Below are 14,850 nucleotides of genomic sequence, written 5' to 3'. Positions count from 1 at the left end.
AGCCCAGCGAATACTGACTGATTGCTGCCGAGCCACCAAAATACCGCGATATGAAGCCGCTATAAACGTCTTTTGTGCGTAACTTAAGCTGCCAACATCTAAACTAAACTACTGTTTCTCGAAATGATCTTGGCTTGTATCGAGCCATATTTGGAGTTCGTTACTGCGTCGCTGATGGAAAGATCGCAAAAAGAGCATACAGTAAGATTGTTTTAATTTCTGATGATTCCATACTATGTTATCATATTTTGTTTCTTTTGTCAAAGTCAGTAAGTCACTTTGCTTAAACTACAACTACTAACTCGGTTTATCAGAAATTTGCTTGATATTTATCGGAACGTGGCAAAAATGAAGCATTTTAACGCAAGTTTTTAATCACAACCATTCATCGAACAGCACAACTTTGCGTACAAAAGACATTCACAACGGCAAACATAAAAAGTAGGATCTGATTGAAACAACAGATCGAACTGGAATGCTGATTATCTGGTCACATGAGGGGTAATACGTTGAAAACTGAGTTAAAGGGGCTGTTTAGGGAAAAGCGGCCAGACTTATCAGTATCATGCTCCTTTAATCGGGTTCCTCCACAGCCTTCACACACTTTGAATTGGGTGGTGGTTGATGGTCATTTACAAAATTGTGTAACGAAATTTTGGCCGATTCCCCGCCCCTCCTTGGTTACACATTGGTTGTGGTGAATGACCACTCAGCCCTCCATCCTGGTTACACTGTGTCAAGTGCTATATCCTGAAAAGGACCACCTGAACGCAAACACATTTTCCCTAGAGATGCAAATTGCAGGCAGGCTTATTAATCAAATGCTAAGAAAAAAGCAAAAAAACATTGTTTCAAAGTTTTTTACATTGAAGGAATTCAACATGATTGGAAACGATGCCCACGCGGAACAAATTTCAGTTGTGCTCTTATTTTTTGAACCATCAAAACCCCCTCTCATCTATGTGTAATGTGTACATGAGTGATTAGTAGAGAACTAAACCCTCGAGTTAAATGGTTTCTTTGCAATGAGTCTCGCGGTCACTTCATTGGAATCACCAAATGTTGGGTCAGCCATCATAACGTTGTAGCTTTTGCATCGTCTGATAGTCAAGTTTGCAAGAGTTGCAACGTCAATAACTGATACCATTTCTTTGTGATGACAAGATTGCAAACTCTTGCTTTCTTTGTTCTAGCAGCAAAATATGGCAGTAAATTAGAGAACTTTGTTTCGGCTGCCTTGTTAGCTGGTGTTTGTTGATGCAAAGAACTCCTGTTTGGTTTTGATCCGGTGAATAGAGTATTTTTATAAGATTTTGCCTTACATACGGCGTTTTGGCTTATTGTGCGTTATTTTTTTAGCCGGCGATTTGGGTTACAAATTTCCTCATCCCGTTCGTTGTTAGGTACCGAAATAACAAGACTACGGGCGGGGCCTGGCGGAAAACGATTTCCACAGCGACGAAGCTGTTCTAAATATTTTTATGCACTCGGAGTTGCACATGGTATTGCTGTGAGTTGACTTCCGAGATGGATTTTTCGCTGCTGGATGTCTGGAACTGTACTGCAGTGCACTGTAGGGAAGGTTAAGAGCCGCCTCAAAGAAGGTATGTGTTAGTTGAACATGACATTACAATTGCAGTTGTTTATGGTTGTGATCATATGCATGCTTGATTTGAATCAATTCTTACCCTGTCACAGCCAGTCTTCAAAACCCTTGTGTGTTGCTGAGCATGTATTTTATAACAGTGGCATTACATCTGCTCTGTTGCAAGTATCTCCTGATTTGGCTCGGCATGAGTTCGGTGCATGCAAGCTCAATGTTCAGTGCATAAACATCTCATCAGCATCCTGTGCAGCAGATGGATTTTGGCAGACTGGTGTCTCAGCACATGGAAATGATTTTAGCTGAGAGTCCAAATGGACATATATGACTAGCTGGGCTGGCCTTCTAATGCAAGAAGATATGGTTCATGTTTTTAGTTCATGCTGACTCTGTTAGAGCCAATTCTGGCAGAAATAGGCTAGAGCATGATGCCTTGCATGAATATCACAACAACTTGATGAACTCTTACCATCCATTAGAAGGCAGCTGTTACCATTACTATTGTCTGCTAAGTGCACACTGGATATCAGCCAATTTACTTAATTGAAGTGCTTATAGTGCATATTCCCTGAAGGCTTGTGGGATGCTGCAGCTGCACCAGACATGTTCATATAAAGTATTTTTGTCACAGTTTGAGCATGAAGACCTGATAAGACTATGATAAGATTATGATATGATAAGACTATGCATATGCTTAGCAAGGGATATGTTTATTAGACCATGGTTCAGAATGCAAGAAATACATATCTGGCATAGCAACAACATTGCACAAATATGTCAGCACTTGTACTCTTTCAAGTAAAATGTTCAAAGGTTAGACCATGGTCACCACTATTTTCAATATATATATAGGACCAATGTCTTTAGGAGAGATGATATCCTGGAAGTGATTTCAGATAAAAAGTTCTGAAATATTGTCTATGCAAAAAAAACTCAGGCCAATTTTGCCTGGTCTGAGTTTGCCGCAATGAAATACTAGGTTCAACTCACCAACAGATGTTATATAGGTGTCTGGTACAGTGTATGCATTTTTTGTAGACTGGACCTGGGTCACCAGTTAATGTGGCGGCTGTGGTTAATGTAATGCCTGTCATTTGTGCTGATATGGTAATCGGCATCTGTGTATGGTGCTGTTTAGGTAATGTTCAGGTTTGTATTCATTCATGTGTCTCTGTTTTGATTGTGTTGCTTACCTTGCCTGCATCATTAGACACTGTAAGATCAGATACACCCTTGATATGCTGCTTGCTACTGGGGTGGTTTAAATGTGAGCAGTACAGATTTTGCCTATGTTAATAAGCTGTAGATAAGGGTTATGATAATGCAATTTAAGATGTGCAAAGTCTTGAAATTTGAAGCAAAATGTGTAGTTGGTGCCACACCACATATGCTGTGGATGCTTTCAAGTTTGACTGGCATCAAAAAGTTGTACCAGCACTTTCATGAAACAACTGGTAGGTGCTTTGATAATCCATTTGTGAGCTAAAAATAGGCAATTGAGCAAATATTTGCCAGTTTGAATGCTGTCAAAATGAGTGTTAACTGGGAAGCTGATAATACCAGATTAATTGAGGTCTCTATGTGCTATCTGATGCTGAGTTGTCCACCAATAAACACACTGTGGTTGTGGCATGGTGCCTTTTGGCTTTTGTCAGAATTTTCTCAATTGTTTTGCTGAACTTGCCATTGTTGAACTGTTAATGTCATGTCAAGAGTGGCTTGTTTTATTCCAGCCTCTGTCCAGGAAAGAGAAGGAAGTTGCAATACCTGGATGCCTTATCAGTACACAAAGATGTTCTCAAGCTCCAGGTTAGTACTGTACTGTGTTGAATTTGTTTTGATATTGATATTGAACATGATTTTACATTCTGGTGTGGTACTCCTCAGTGTTTTCTTAAAGCCAGCAGATGTTGCTAGCCAGCCCTGAGTTGGGGTGTTGAAAAAATGGGCCATCAGAACAGTGAAATGAATGAATTTTGTCACAGGCTTCCTAGTTCATTTTTCACTTCTTCTGTTAGCACCAGACCAGGGTTTACTGTAAAAAAGTAGCAAAGTCCAGTATTGAGCCTTTTATTGTTGCAGATCACATGCCTTAGGATCAAAAATAACATTTGGGAAGAAGAAAAAGAAATCCCTTCCTGTGAAGGTTACCACCATGGATGCAGAGTTGGAGTTCAATGTTGAGGTGGGTAGAAACTTGAATTTGTAGATGTTAGAAACTGAGAAGGTGATGCTTGTCAATGCTTGTTTTTTTTTGTTGATCACAAGCAGAAATCTGAGTGTTTTCAGTGTCATTTAACCAACATTTGGGTGTGAGACCATCTCCAGGGCATTGCATAGGAGAGTTTGATGCATTGTTCTGTCACTTGGTTTGTGTTGAAGTGGATGGGGATGGGGTTCAGAAGGCAGCCTGCATACCAGTATATTGGCAGATTGATCAACAGGGTGCATCAGCCACCTTTTACTCTTCAAGTTGTCAGTTTTGCCGCGATATTTCGCTACTTCCACGGGATTGATCTTTCACTTGTACTTCCCTGAGGTTCAGTCATAAACAATCGATAACATGGCAGATGTATATATGCGGTGATGATTTGTTAGGGTCAGGCTGTTCATCGCTGACATTCTGTCCCTTTTTGTGACAGTGGGGAGCGACAGGTCGCACCCTGTTCGATCTAGTGTGTCGTACAATTGGCCTCCGAGAAACGTGGTTCTTTGGATTGCAATACCAAGATGTCAAGGGCTACGCATCCTGGCTGAAAATGGACCGGAAAGGTAGGACATTGGAACATTGTCTCTGATATCAGCTGTTGTGCCCAGTGATCAGGCGGCTGGTGTTATCGGCGGTGGAAGGGCACCCCTCTCGTCATGGGCATGGAGCGCCCAGTTGCAGGGCACCCCTGTCATGTGCATGGAGTGTCCAGTGACCAGAGAACTGGTGTTATCTGCGGTGGAAGGTCACCCCTGTTGTCATGTGCATGGAGTGCCCAGTGACCAGGTGGCTGGTGTTATTGGCAGTGGAAGGGCACCCCTGTCGTCCTATGCATGGAGTGCCCAGTGACCAGGTGGCTGGTGTTATTGGCTGTGGAAGGGCACCCCTGTCGTCATGTGCATGGAATTCCCAGTCAGGTGGTGACAGCACAGGCCATCTGTGTATACTTGCCAGTTGTTGTGCTAGCACATAAAATAGTATCCTACATTGCTATGTTTATTGAACAGCATTGCTATTACAGCTCTTAAAAAGTGTGTAGTTATAATTCCTGGAACACTTAACATATGAGTGTTGCTAGATTTCTTGTAGCTTTGTGTTGAGCCATGCCCTCTTGGGTGTGATGTGTGTGCATTGGTGAAGCACTGTGTCAGTAAAAGAAGTTTTAGAAGACCCAGAGAGATGGATTGACTCTATGTCAATCACAACCAGCTGTTTGAGGAATTCCCATGATGACACCATTTGTTGTCAATGTATATATATATATATATATATATATATATATATATATATATATATATATATACCTATGTATACTCATGTACTTAGGCAAGATGCTTTCATTAATACAAGTTTTGTTATACACAAAGGCAAATGTACGTTTAATCCATTTCTTGTGAGTTTGTTTGATTGCTCGAACAAGTCCACAAAGAAAAAAAACAAAGCCAAAGTTTCCCATTTTAGTAAAACAGACCGTCTCATCCCTGATACCTCCAAGCTCACCCGCACCACGAGGAATCCAACATAAAGCCTGGCTATAAAAGTCAACGGCCTGATCACCGCGGCAAACGCACTAGTTGGCAGCACATCACAAAGGCCACAGGGGAATATAGCTCTGGTTATGCTTACGGTAACGTAAAAACCCATATAACGGACAGCCCGCTGATACCAATCATATCTCAAATCCCAATGCCTACCTATCAGCTGGCAAAAACTTAAATGGCACGATTAAACTCTACACCTCAGCAGAATACAGCCTGAAATCAACAGGAGAGTTCATTAACATCTAGTCTTGCAATCTCACTGGTTTACTTGCTTCATTAGACGTTGACGGTCTGCACAAACGTGCCTGTTGATGAAACAATCCAAATTACACTTGACTGCGTCTGCAATCATCCAGCCTTGCCACCACTGAAACTGGCACGACCCATCTTCGAAAAAACGCTCCGATGCTGCGCAACAGAGGCACCCTTCCGCTGTCCAACCGGAAAACTCTGCCGCCATGTAGTGCGGCAATGAAGCCACCGCTCGGGTGCCTCTTTGCAAATGCGTACAGGTGCTAGCTGGAGGACCGTGTCCTCAAGAATCTTAACCTCAAACCGCACATAGACTGCAGATATGTCGATGACATATTTGTTTATATCAGGGGCGAGGCCCAGCTCCACCAAATGCGGGCCATCGTGCAGCGGCAATGGTCATTACGATTTACAGCCGACCTGAGTGTCGACAACAATTAATCTTTTCTTCGCATCGATGTGGATGCGAGCAGCAGATCTTTCGTCTCAAAAGTGCACCATAAGCCCACTGATGCTAGCAAATTTATGACCGAGGCCAGCGAATGCCCAGAGCGTTACCGTACGGCCGTCACTCGTTCGTTTGTACGACGTGCCCCAAAACATTGCTGCAGCTGGTCCACCACGCACCACGAACTTGAACGGTGTTAGCAAATGCTCGTTAATAATGGCTATTCGAACAGAGCCATTGACGGAGAGACTGAGTCCACCTTGAATCGACTAAACCAGAAACCACTCGGCAAGAAACCGGTCCATCAACTTTTTATCCAAATCAAATGTCCCGTCATATAAGATGGATGAAAAAGTTTTGTGAAACTTCAAGAGAAATATCACACCGACTGACTAGAACACTGAAATAAGACTTACCATTTATTACAAGAGCAAATCAACTATCATCCTCATAAAGAAAAACAACCTGGCAGCGAACCAAAACCAACTTAAGCGCGGTAATGTAGTGTATGGATATAAATGTCCGCACGGAGGCTGCCGGCTCCGCAATTCTACCCACATCGGTAGGACCACAACATCCCTATCACGACGCGTGACTATGCACCTGCAGGAGGGAACGCCAGACCAACATGCGCGCAAAACCCACAACTAAAAACTCCTACGCTCCAACCTGATTGAAAACACACGGATTATAAATCATGTCCGAACAAACGCCGCCTACAAGTCCTTGAAGTAATCCTGATCAGGAAAAATGCCTGATTTGCACAAACAACATAAGTCACGCATTACTTTGGACCTGTTCAGTCACCCATTGGCAGCAGGATGATTCGATGTCTTTACCTTTCGATAGTGTTAGAACTGGCTGGTAATGTGAGATGCGTCTGGTTGCATATGTCTTTTTAATTTGCCTAGATATTTGGACGTATAATCCGTTAACTGATGGCTCATTATTGATTATGTCTCGTAGAGCATGCCCCGCATTTTGCCATCTTCGAATGTTTTCCGTCTGACCGTCTTATACGGCTTTGAGAATGGAGAATGAATGTCCTTGAAACGTCAGCTTAAACTGACATGTATGACTATAGGCGAGTTGAGTTATAACTTACTGAAAAAACGACGCATTTAATTCGAACAATCGAACAAACTCACAAGAAACTGATGAAATGTACATTTGTACATTTTCCGTTGCGTGCATCAAACCTCGTGTATATATATATATATATATATATATATATATGTATATATATGTATATATATACATATATATATACATATATGTATATATACATATATATACATATATGTATATATATATGTTTATATATGTATATATATACATATATATATATATATATATATATATATATATATATATATATATATATATACTCTGCTGTCAATGAAAGTAAATTTATGACCTCACAATACATTATAGCCAAGGCTCTGTGTAGTTGCACTGCTGTACGTATGGCGCGTGACAGACGTGGATGGGCTCTGGACCGCTGGTGCATGCGGCGCTGTGGGTTTTGCAGTTCTGGATCAAGACGTGCCCCGGGATTACCCGCTGTCCTTGCTGCTGCTGGTGAAGTTCTACCCGGAGGATGTCTCCGAGGAGCTGGTGCAAGAGATCACGCAGCACCTCTTCTTCCTGCAAGTCAAGCAGGCTATTCTCAACATGGACATCTACTGCCCGTCGGAAGTCAGCGTCCTGCTGGCGTCGTACGCCGTGCAGGCCAAGGTGGGTGCTGAGCCCCCTACCCTGACCGTCGGAAGTCAGCGTCCTGCTGGCGTCGTACGCCGTCCAGGCCAAGGTGGGTGCTGGGCCCCCTACCCTGACCGTCGGAAGTCAGCGTCCTGCTGGCGTCGTACGCCGTCCAGGCCAAGGTGGGTGCTGGGCCCCCTACCCTGACCGTCGGAAGTCAGCGTCCTGCTGGCGTTGTACGCCGTGCAGGCCAAGGCGGGTGCTGGGCCCCCTACCCTGACCGTCGGAAGTCAGCGTCCTGCTGGCGTTGTACGCCGTGCAGGCCAAGGCGGGTGCTGGGCCCCTGACCGCCTCGTCGGGACGCTCTCAACAACCCGGCCAGTGAGAGACGGCCACTTTTCAACGATGCTACTACTTTGGGCAACTGTTGCGGGCATTGCAGACATCCCGCTGCGGGCTGTTGGCCGCTAGACACCCCGCTGCAGGCTGTCGCCCGATGGACATCGCGATCTCGCTGTGGCGATGCTGTCCGCTTGGTCATCCAATCATGGTTGGGTCTCCAGATAGCGGAGCTGGGCGTAGCGTGTACTTTGCTAAGCTGAATGGAGGGTTGTGCGGCGTGTCCTTGGCCGGGCCGGGCTCAATCGATATTGTGACACCCACTGGCCAGTGCGTCAAAGGCCTGCTCGTTAATCGCACGCCAGGTGCAGGCCGCACCCGCCGCGCGCTGCCGCCGCCCGGCAGCGGCGCGTCGTCGCCGCCTCGTTTACGGCTCCCCCGGCGCCGCCGCCGCGAGAACTTGGAATCGGCTGGCGGTAGCGGCAGATTGGCTCGCCGGGTCGTATGAGCCGCGGCGGCGGCGGCCCCTGCATCCGGAGCCACGGTCACCGGCCACGCCATCTGGTAGGGGCACGACTTGGGTGTCCCAGCGGCACGGCTGGGACGGTGCACTCCCAGCCTGGACTGTCACGGTCACCGGCCACGCCATGTGGTAGGGGCACGACTTGGGTGTCCCAGCGGCACGGCTGGGACGGTGCACTTCCAGCCTGGACTGTCACGGTCGCCGGCCACGCCATCTGGTAGGGGCACGACTTGGGTGTCCCAACGGCACGGCTGGGACGGTGCACTCCCAGCCTGGACTGTCACGGTCGCCGGCCACGCCATCTGGTAGGGGCACGACTTGGGTGTCCCAGCGGCACGGCTGGGACGGTGCACTCACAGCCTGGACTGTCACGGTCACCGCCCGAGCCGCCAGTGTTACAGTCTACGTCACCACCACGTCTCGGTCTAGGGACAATCCCAGTTACCGTGTACGCCATCGCGGTCCTAGTCTGAACGTTTTGAAGTCCGCCGGATGGGTATCCGGAAGCAGGCTTGGTCCGGAATCCAAAGAACGTTGTGCGGAATCCGGAGAGTCCTGTCCGGAAGCTCGAGAGCCGGGAGACCCCCAACTCGCAATGACAGGTCGTGTGCTGGCATCGGTATGCTTACCCGCGGGCCGAGAGGCGCTCCTCCGCCGCCGACCGGCAAGCGAGACCGACATTTGACATGAAGGGCTCCATGCCTGTCCAAAGGAGGTCTGCGTAGTCTTGCTTTGTTGGAGTCTTAGTTGGCTCCAAACCACAATGCATTGAGCTGAACCCGATTCCACGGAGGATTCAACTTGGTTATGCAAGCTTTGCGTGGTTGTACGAAGTTGGCCGAGTGGGCTACGCTAAGCCTTGTTTCCCGTTGCACAAGTCAGAGGAGATGAGAAGTTATGGCTTCGTAAATGCATTTCACTCTAGGCATATTTCACGTCCGAGTGTGATGTGCGAAGGAGTGTTTTTCCTTCAGTTCCACGACAATAAGCCCACCTATTTGCATTTAACTTGGTTCAAAATGGTAAGAAAAGCCGATTTGGACTTCCAGTCCCACATTATGCATGCAAGCGCAGCATCCACTTTGTTATGCCGCAGAAGCTCATTTACAGAATTATGGATTAGGGCTATGACACCTTGTCGTGTGACCTATTTGTGCGTAGAGGACAATTGATCATGTTCATTACAAGACGAATACATCTACAAAGAAATGTACCAACGTACGGTTTTCTGGAGTTATTAAATATATTAAGAACATAAGGCTCCTCTTATTTTCCTATACATACGGCGTCACATTGCGTATCCAGCTTGCGTTGTGTAATGTTCGTGTGAACTACAGTCAAACCTGTGGTCACATTTAAGAGTTAACTGGCTGCGAACGGTCTGGCAGTCGCTGGTCCGACTTGCAGATGTGTGCTTCTAAGAAGCTGCTGCTGTCGAAACTTTCCTAAGCCCAAATACTTTAATCAAGTGGTGGTAGTCTGGTTTCATTGACGACTACGGGAGCGTTTAGCTGGAATTTTATTGTATGAGCGGACCAGCGAAAGCAAGTATGTTTTAGTAGAAGTCATCAGCATGCGCCACATATGTCTGTAGTGCTGGAGGAGTTGCCTGTGCAAGTTGCCTGTGCCACTGTTGGTGCCGCGTATAAAGTACACTAGACCTCCATGTATGCAATATTTCATATGATGTATAATCCGCTTCACACTGCCGCCAACACCCGCCAGATTGGGATAGAATGGGCCATGGGCCAGATGGTGGTCGCCACGAGCGTACTGGACAGTCGACGGCACACGACTCGTGCGATGTCCGCCGATGGCGGTGAATGGACCACGGGCCAGATGGTGGTCGCCACGAGCGTACCGGACAGTCGACGGCACACGACTCGTGCGATGTCCGCCGATGGCGGTGCGCTTCGGAGATACGATTATGCCTATTTTTGCTCGTCATCGCTCGTTTGCTCGGTGTGGAAAGTTGAACGCGTCTCGATTTTGGGTTCTGCAGTTCGTCAGGGTTCGCACTGGGTGGAGTAGTTAATTCTAGCTAAAAAGAAAATAGTGGCCTTAAGTTTTTCCGTGTCTTACATTAAGCTATACTATACGTACTAGAGGCTGCCAGATTAATGCAGCTTCCGGGCCAGTTATGGTTGCCGCCCGTTTGCTCGTCATTGTTCTGATCTCCTGCCCGCGCCTGCCGTCCGTTTCACATGTGCCCGGTCCGATGGTCCGATGGCCCGGTGGCCCGGTGGCCCGGTGGCCGGTGCCCCGGTGAACCCATGGCCCTATGGCCCGATGGTCCGATGGTCAGGTGGCCCGATGACCTGGTGGACCCATGGCCCGGTGATGCGATGGTCCGATGGCCCGGTGACTCGTTGGAGCCGTGGCCCGGTGGCCCGGTGGTCCGATGGTCCGATGGTCCGATGGTCCGATGGCCCGGTGGTTCGATTAGCCGATTGACCGATTAACCGATTGGCCGATTGACCGGTTAACCGATTGGTCGATTGGTCGATTGGCCGATTAGCCGATGTTGAACTTCCGGTATCGCCAATCTGGATACCCATGCGTGTTGTTGCTGCCGTTGTCATGGTCACAAGACTCGGCTCGGCGACCAGCGACCTCAGTGGGTTCACGGTACATTGCATGCAGGAGAAACAAAAGGCCGGGGTTGGTGGTAGGGGATCATTATCACAAACACGCCGCATTGACGTTTTGCAACGCAGCGCAGTAAGACACGAATCGACACTTTGTCGATATGCTTTTTGCTAAAGTTCCATTGAAGTGGGCTTGTGATGATGATGATGATGCAGTTGCCTCGTGCATGTATGGGGAAACGAATCCGTCCATGAATTCAGTGTCAAGAGTTATTTGCATGATTTTTATCGAACTTCGCGAGTGCTGTTTTAGGTTTGAGCTGCTACATCTTGAGAAGGGCCTGGTTTGAGCCGGGCTGATGTGGCCAGTCGTGGCTGCTCCGCGTCTCATCACAGCACCCCAGGCCCCAACAGCCCGCTCGAACGCGACACTCCGGGCCTGCTGCCCCAGTACCCGTGGCCGGCGATGGCGCGCCACGTATTTGCCGGCTTTTTCACGAAGTATGAAGCAATTGTTTGTGCTGTTTTTCTGTGACCTCAAAACGAGCACAGCATTTCCATCAGGGTGCACGACAATCGCTTACGGTGACGTGCCGGGTCCGCGTTAGACCTTGACATGTGCAGCCTGTGCGTGACGGGCATGTAACGTGATTTGAGCGGGGGCTGCCTGCTGCTGCCACCTACCCGTAACCAGACCCGAGAAGGTCCCAACAGGGCCAGACAGGATTGGTAGCAACTGCCTGAAACAGCTTCTGCCAGTTCTACCATTTGTGTCAGTCCAACCACTGGATCCTGGTATTCAGGAGGAGGGCCGGCCAACCCCAGGACAGTCATGCTTGACGTAACGCCCCAGATGTTACCCAGTTTGAATGAGACAGTCCCTGTAAGCGTATAAAATGTTGAACTTAAGGATTGGTGACACTAGAATTTTGTTCCTCTTACGTACTTTGAGTGAGATGCCCTTCTGAACACGGGGTCATACCCGGCGTGCCTCCCATGCCTTTGCAATGCCTGGACTTGTCTGGGCCGGGGGGACTGGTGAGCAGCGACTCCCTGCCGGCACCTACGCGAGCGGGGTATTTTCACGACGTTTTCTACCAGCAAGACATCCCTGCTTTATTGAACATGACAGCAGACGACATAGGCGCGAGTGTTGCTAACATGTAGATGGAAACAAGAATTCGGCGATTGGCTCAAACCGCCTGTGGCTGCCCATGCGCATGGTTCCCATCGAGCCACTCCAACGCCCGTCTGTAATGAGAGCATAGGGACAGTGGACCGATGTAGTTTGTCTTCGACATTTGCGCGTACTGGGCAAGCGGGCTGTGGAAGCTTGACTAGCCGGCTGCCTGGCCAAGCGGGCTGTGGAAGCTTGACTGGCCGGCTGCCTGGCCAAGCGGGCTGTGGAAGCTTGACTGGCCGGCTGCCTGGCCAAGCGGGCTCTGGAAGCTTGACTGGCCGGCTGCCTGGCCAAGCGGGCTCTGGAAGCTTGACTGGCCAGCTGCCTGGCCAAGCAGGCTGTGGAAGCTTGACTAGCCGGCTGCCTGGCCAAGCGGGCTCTGGAAGCTTGACCAGCCGGCTGCCTGGCCAAGCGGGCTCTGGAAGCTTGACTGGCCGGCTGCCTGGCCAAGCGGGCTCTGGAAGCTTGACTGGCCGGCTGCCTGGCCAAGCGGGCTCTGGAAGCTTGACTGGCCAGCTGCCTGGCCAAGCGGGCTCTGGAAGCTTGACCAGCCGGCTGCCTGGCCAAGCGGGCTCTGGAAGCTTGACTGGCCGGCTGCCTGGCCAAGCGGGCTCTGGAAGCTTGACTAGCCGGCTGCCTGGCCAAGCGGGCTCTGGAAGCTTGACCAGCCGGCTGCCTGGCCAAGCGGGCTCTGGAAGCTTGACTGGCCGGCTGCCTGGCCAAGCGGGCTCTGGAAGCTTGACTGGCCGGCTGCCTGGCCAAGCGGGCTGTGGAAGTTTGACCGGCCGGCTGCCTGGCCAAGCGGGCTGTGGAAGCTTGACCAGCCGGCTGCCTGGCCAAGCGGGCTCCGGAAGTTTGACCGGCCGGCTGCCTGGCCAAGCGGGCTCCGGAAGCTTGACTAGCCGGCTGCCTGGCCAAGCGGGCTGTGGAAGTTTGACCGGCCGGCTGCCTGGCCAAGCGGGCTCTGGAAGCTTGACCAGCCGGCTGCCTGGCCAAGCGGGCTCTGGAAGCTTGACCAGCCGGCTGCCTGGCCAAGCGGGCTGTGGAAGCTTGACCAGCCGGCTGCCTGGCCAAGCGTGGACATTTGAGATAAACAAATTGGTGAATTCCGATTTAGTTGCACTTTCGGTGATCATGACAAAAGTATCACGAAAATCAATAACATTTGGCATGGATGTTATTGACAGCGAACTGGACTACCTGTGTAGTTTCTGTCTGGGCGGTTGCCTGCGTGGTTACTGACGTGGTCATGATGCCCTGGTGTGCGCGTATTATGTGAGTGCGCAGGCGACATGTCCCACTTACGGTCGGCTGCTGACATCGGGTTGGGTCGGACGGTGGTGAGCTCACGCAGCCGCCTGTAGACGGTACACTGGTCTACAGCGCGTAGCTGGCGTCTCGAGCGGATCTGCTCGGTCGCCACAGCTCCTGGACGCGTTCCCAAAGCGGTGGATCCGTGGCTCGCGAGTTAGTGTACAAACTGTAATTGGGGTTTAAGGGAAGTTTCGCACATATGTGCGGGCTTTCGGACTGAAAGAGCCATCTTGAAGATTATTCGGTGCAGTTCATAGCCCCGCCCATCTTAAGACCTAAATCCTTCTAGTTTCTGAGCTATATGCCCGGTTAGACGCGCAGACTATTTCGGGAAGACTATTCCAAGGTTACGCAGGCATCCATGATGCCACAGGCGGAGCGTTGACGTTATTTGACATTGACGTTATTCTATCGTGCCATTCCATTGGCCATGCGGCGATCAAGGTCACGACAGACAACTATCGAGGCGTTCACATCTGGCGTTAGTGAGCGCGATTTCTAAATATAACGGTCGTCAGTTGACTCTCAGTTAATGCTGTGAAGTTACGATGACGTAAGTAATCAATGACGTGTTGAGGAGCATGGTGACTAAACCAATAAATTTTGTTTCTGGAGCAGCCTTTTCCACTTAAAGTTTGCGACTAGTTATTAGTGAGTTTATTTCATCTTATCTGATGCTTGCCTCAATGCCTTCAAACGTGCAACACACCCTTACGCGGTGTGCTGCTTCCGCCGCTAGCTCCTTCCTTTGAACGTATCACCGGCTTCGCAGTCGGAAGATGTCGCCACTGTAGGCCAGCTCGCCCACATGAATTATCATTCGACTTCCGTTTGAAGAGGTAATTGGTTACCCGCCCGGCCTGCTTAGAGCGTGGACCAAATTCCCGGCCGAAGGCCACGTGAACCCACCCTTCTCGTCCGCACTCTCCCTTCCGCACGAGGTCAGAACCTGGCCTCGATCCGTCTTGTGCAGCTCTTCTCGTAATTTGCATGGTCCGTACCTTCCACGCTAGTCGGATGGGCAGGCTGAATTTGGGTGACGTTGCTTTGTTGCACATCGGACCCAACAGCGGGCGTACGAATGCCTAAGTATGCAGTACACCTAATGAGCTATCCTGAATGTTGCTGAAAACTGCGTGCGTTACGTTGAGT

The 14,850-nt window shown here is 49.4% G+C and overlaps 1 protein-coding gene across 1 annotated transcript in view; it reads left to right on the top strand.

Annotated features, from left to right (window-relative positions):
• The first annotated feature begins 1,272 nt into the window (after positions 1-1,272).
• Positions 1,273-14,850, top strand: part of Mer (ezrin/radixin/moesin family protein merlin) — an 83,126-nt gene continuing 69,548 nt past the window's right edge. The window contains exons 1-6 of the mRNA XM_037237628.1: positions 1,273-1,288; positions 1,404-1,604; positions 3,337-3,412; positions 3,686-3,788; positions 4,246-4,375; positions 7,585-7,790. Coding sequence (XP_037093523.1) covers positions 1,547-1,604; positions 3,337-3,412; positions 3,686-3,788; positions 4,246-4,375; positions 7,585-7,790 — 573 coding nt within the window. The 5' untranslated portion in view covers positions 1,273-1,288; positions 1,404-1,546. The remainder of the gene's footprint in view (positions 1,289-1,403; positions 1,605-3,336; positions 3,413-3,685; positions 3,789-4,245; positions 4,376-7,584; positions 7,791-14,850) is intronic.

The sequence above is a fragment of the Pollicipes pollicipes genome, unplaced genomic scaffold (genome assembly GCF_011947565.3).
Source record: "Pollicipes pollicipes isolate AB1234 unplaced genomic scaffold, Ppol_2.1 Scaffold_7261;HRSCAF=8764_pilon_pilon_pilon, whole genome shotgun sequence".
NCBI lineage: Eukaryota > Metazoa > Arthropoda > Thecostraca > Pollicipedomorpha > Pollicipedidae > Pollicipes > Pollicipes pollicipes.
The sequence above is the reverse complement of the archived record's forward strand: the minus strand, read 5'-3'. Positions and strand labels throughout refer to the sequence as shown.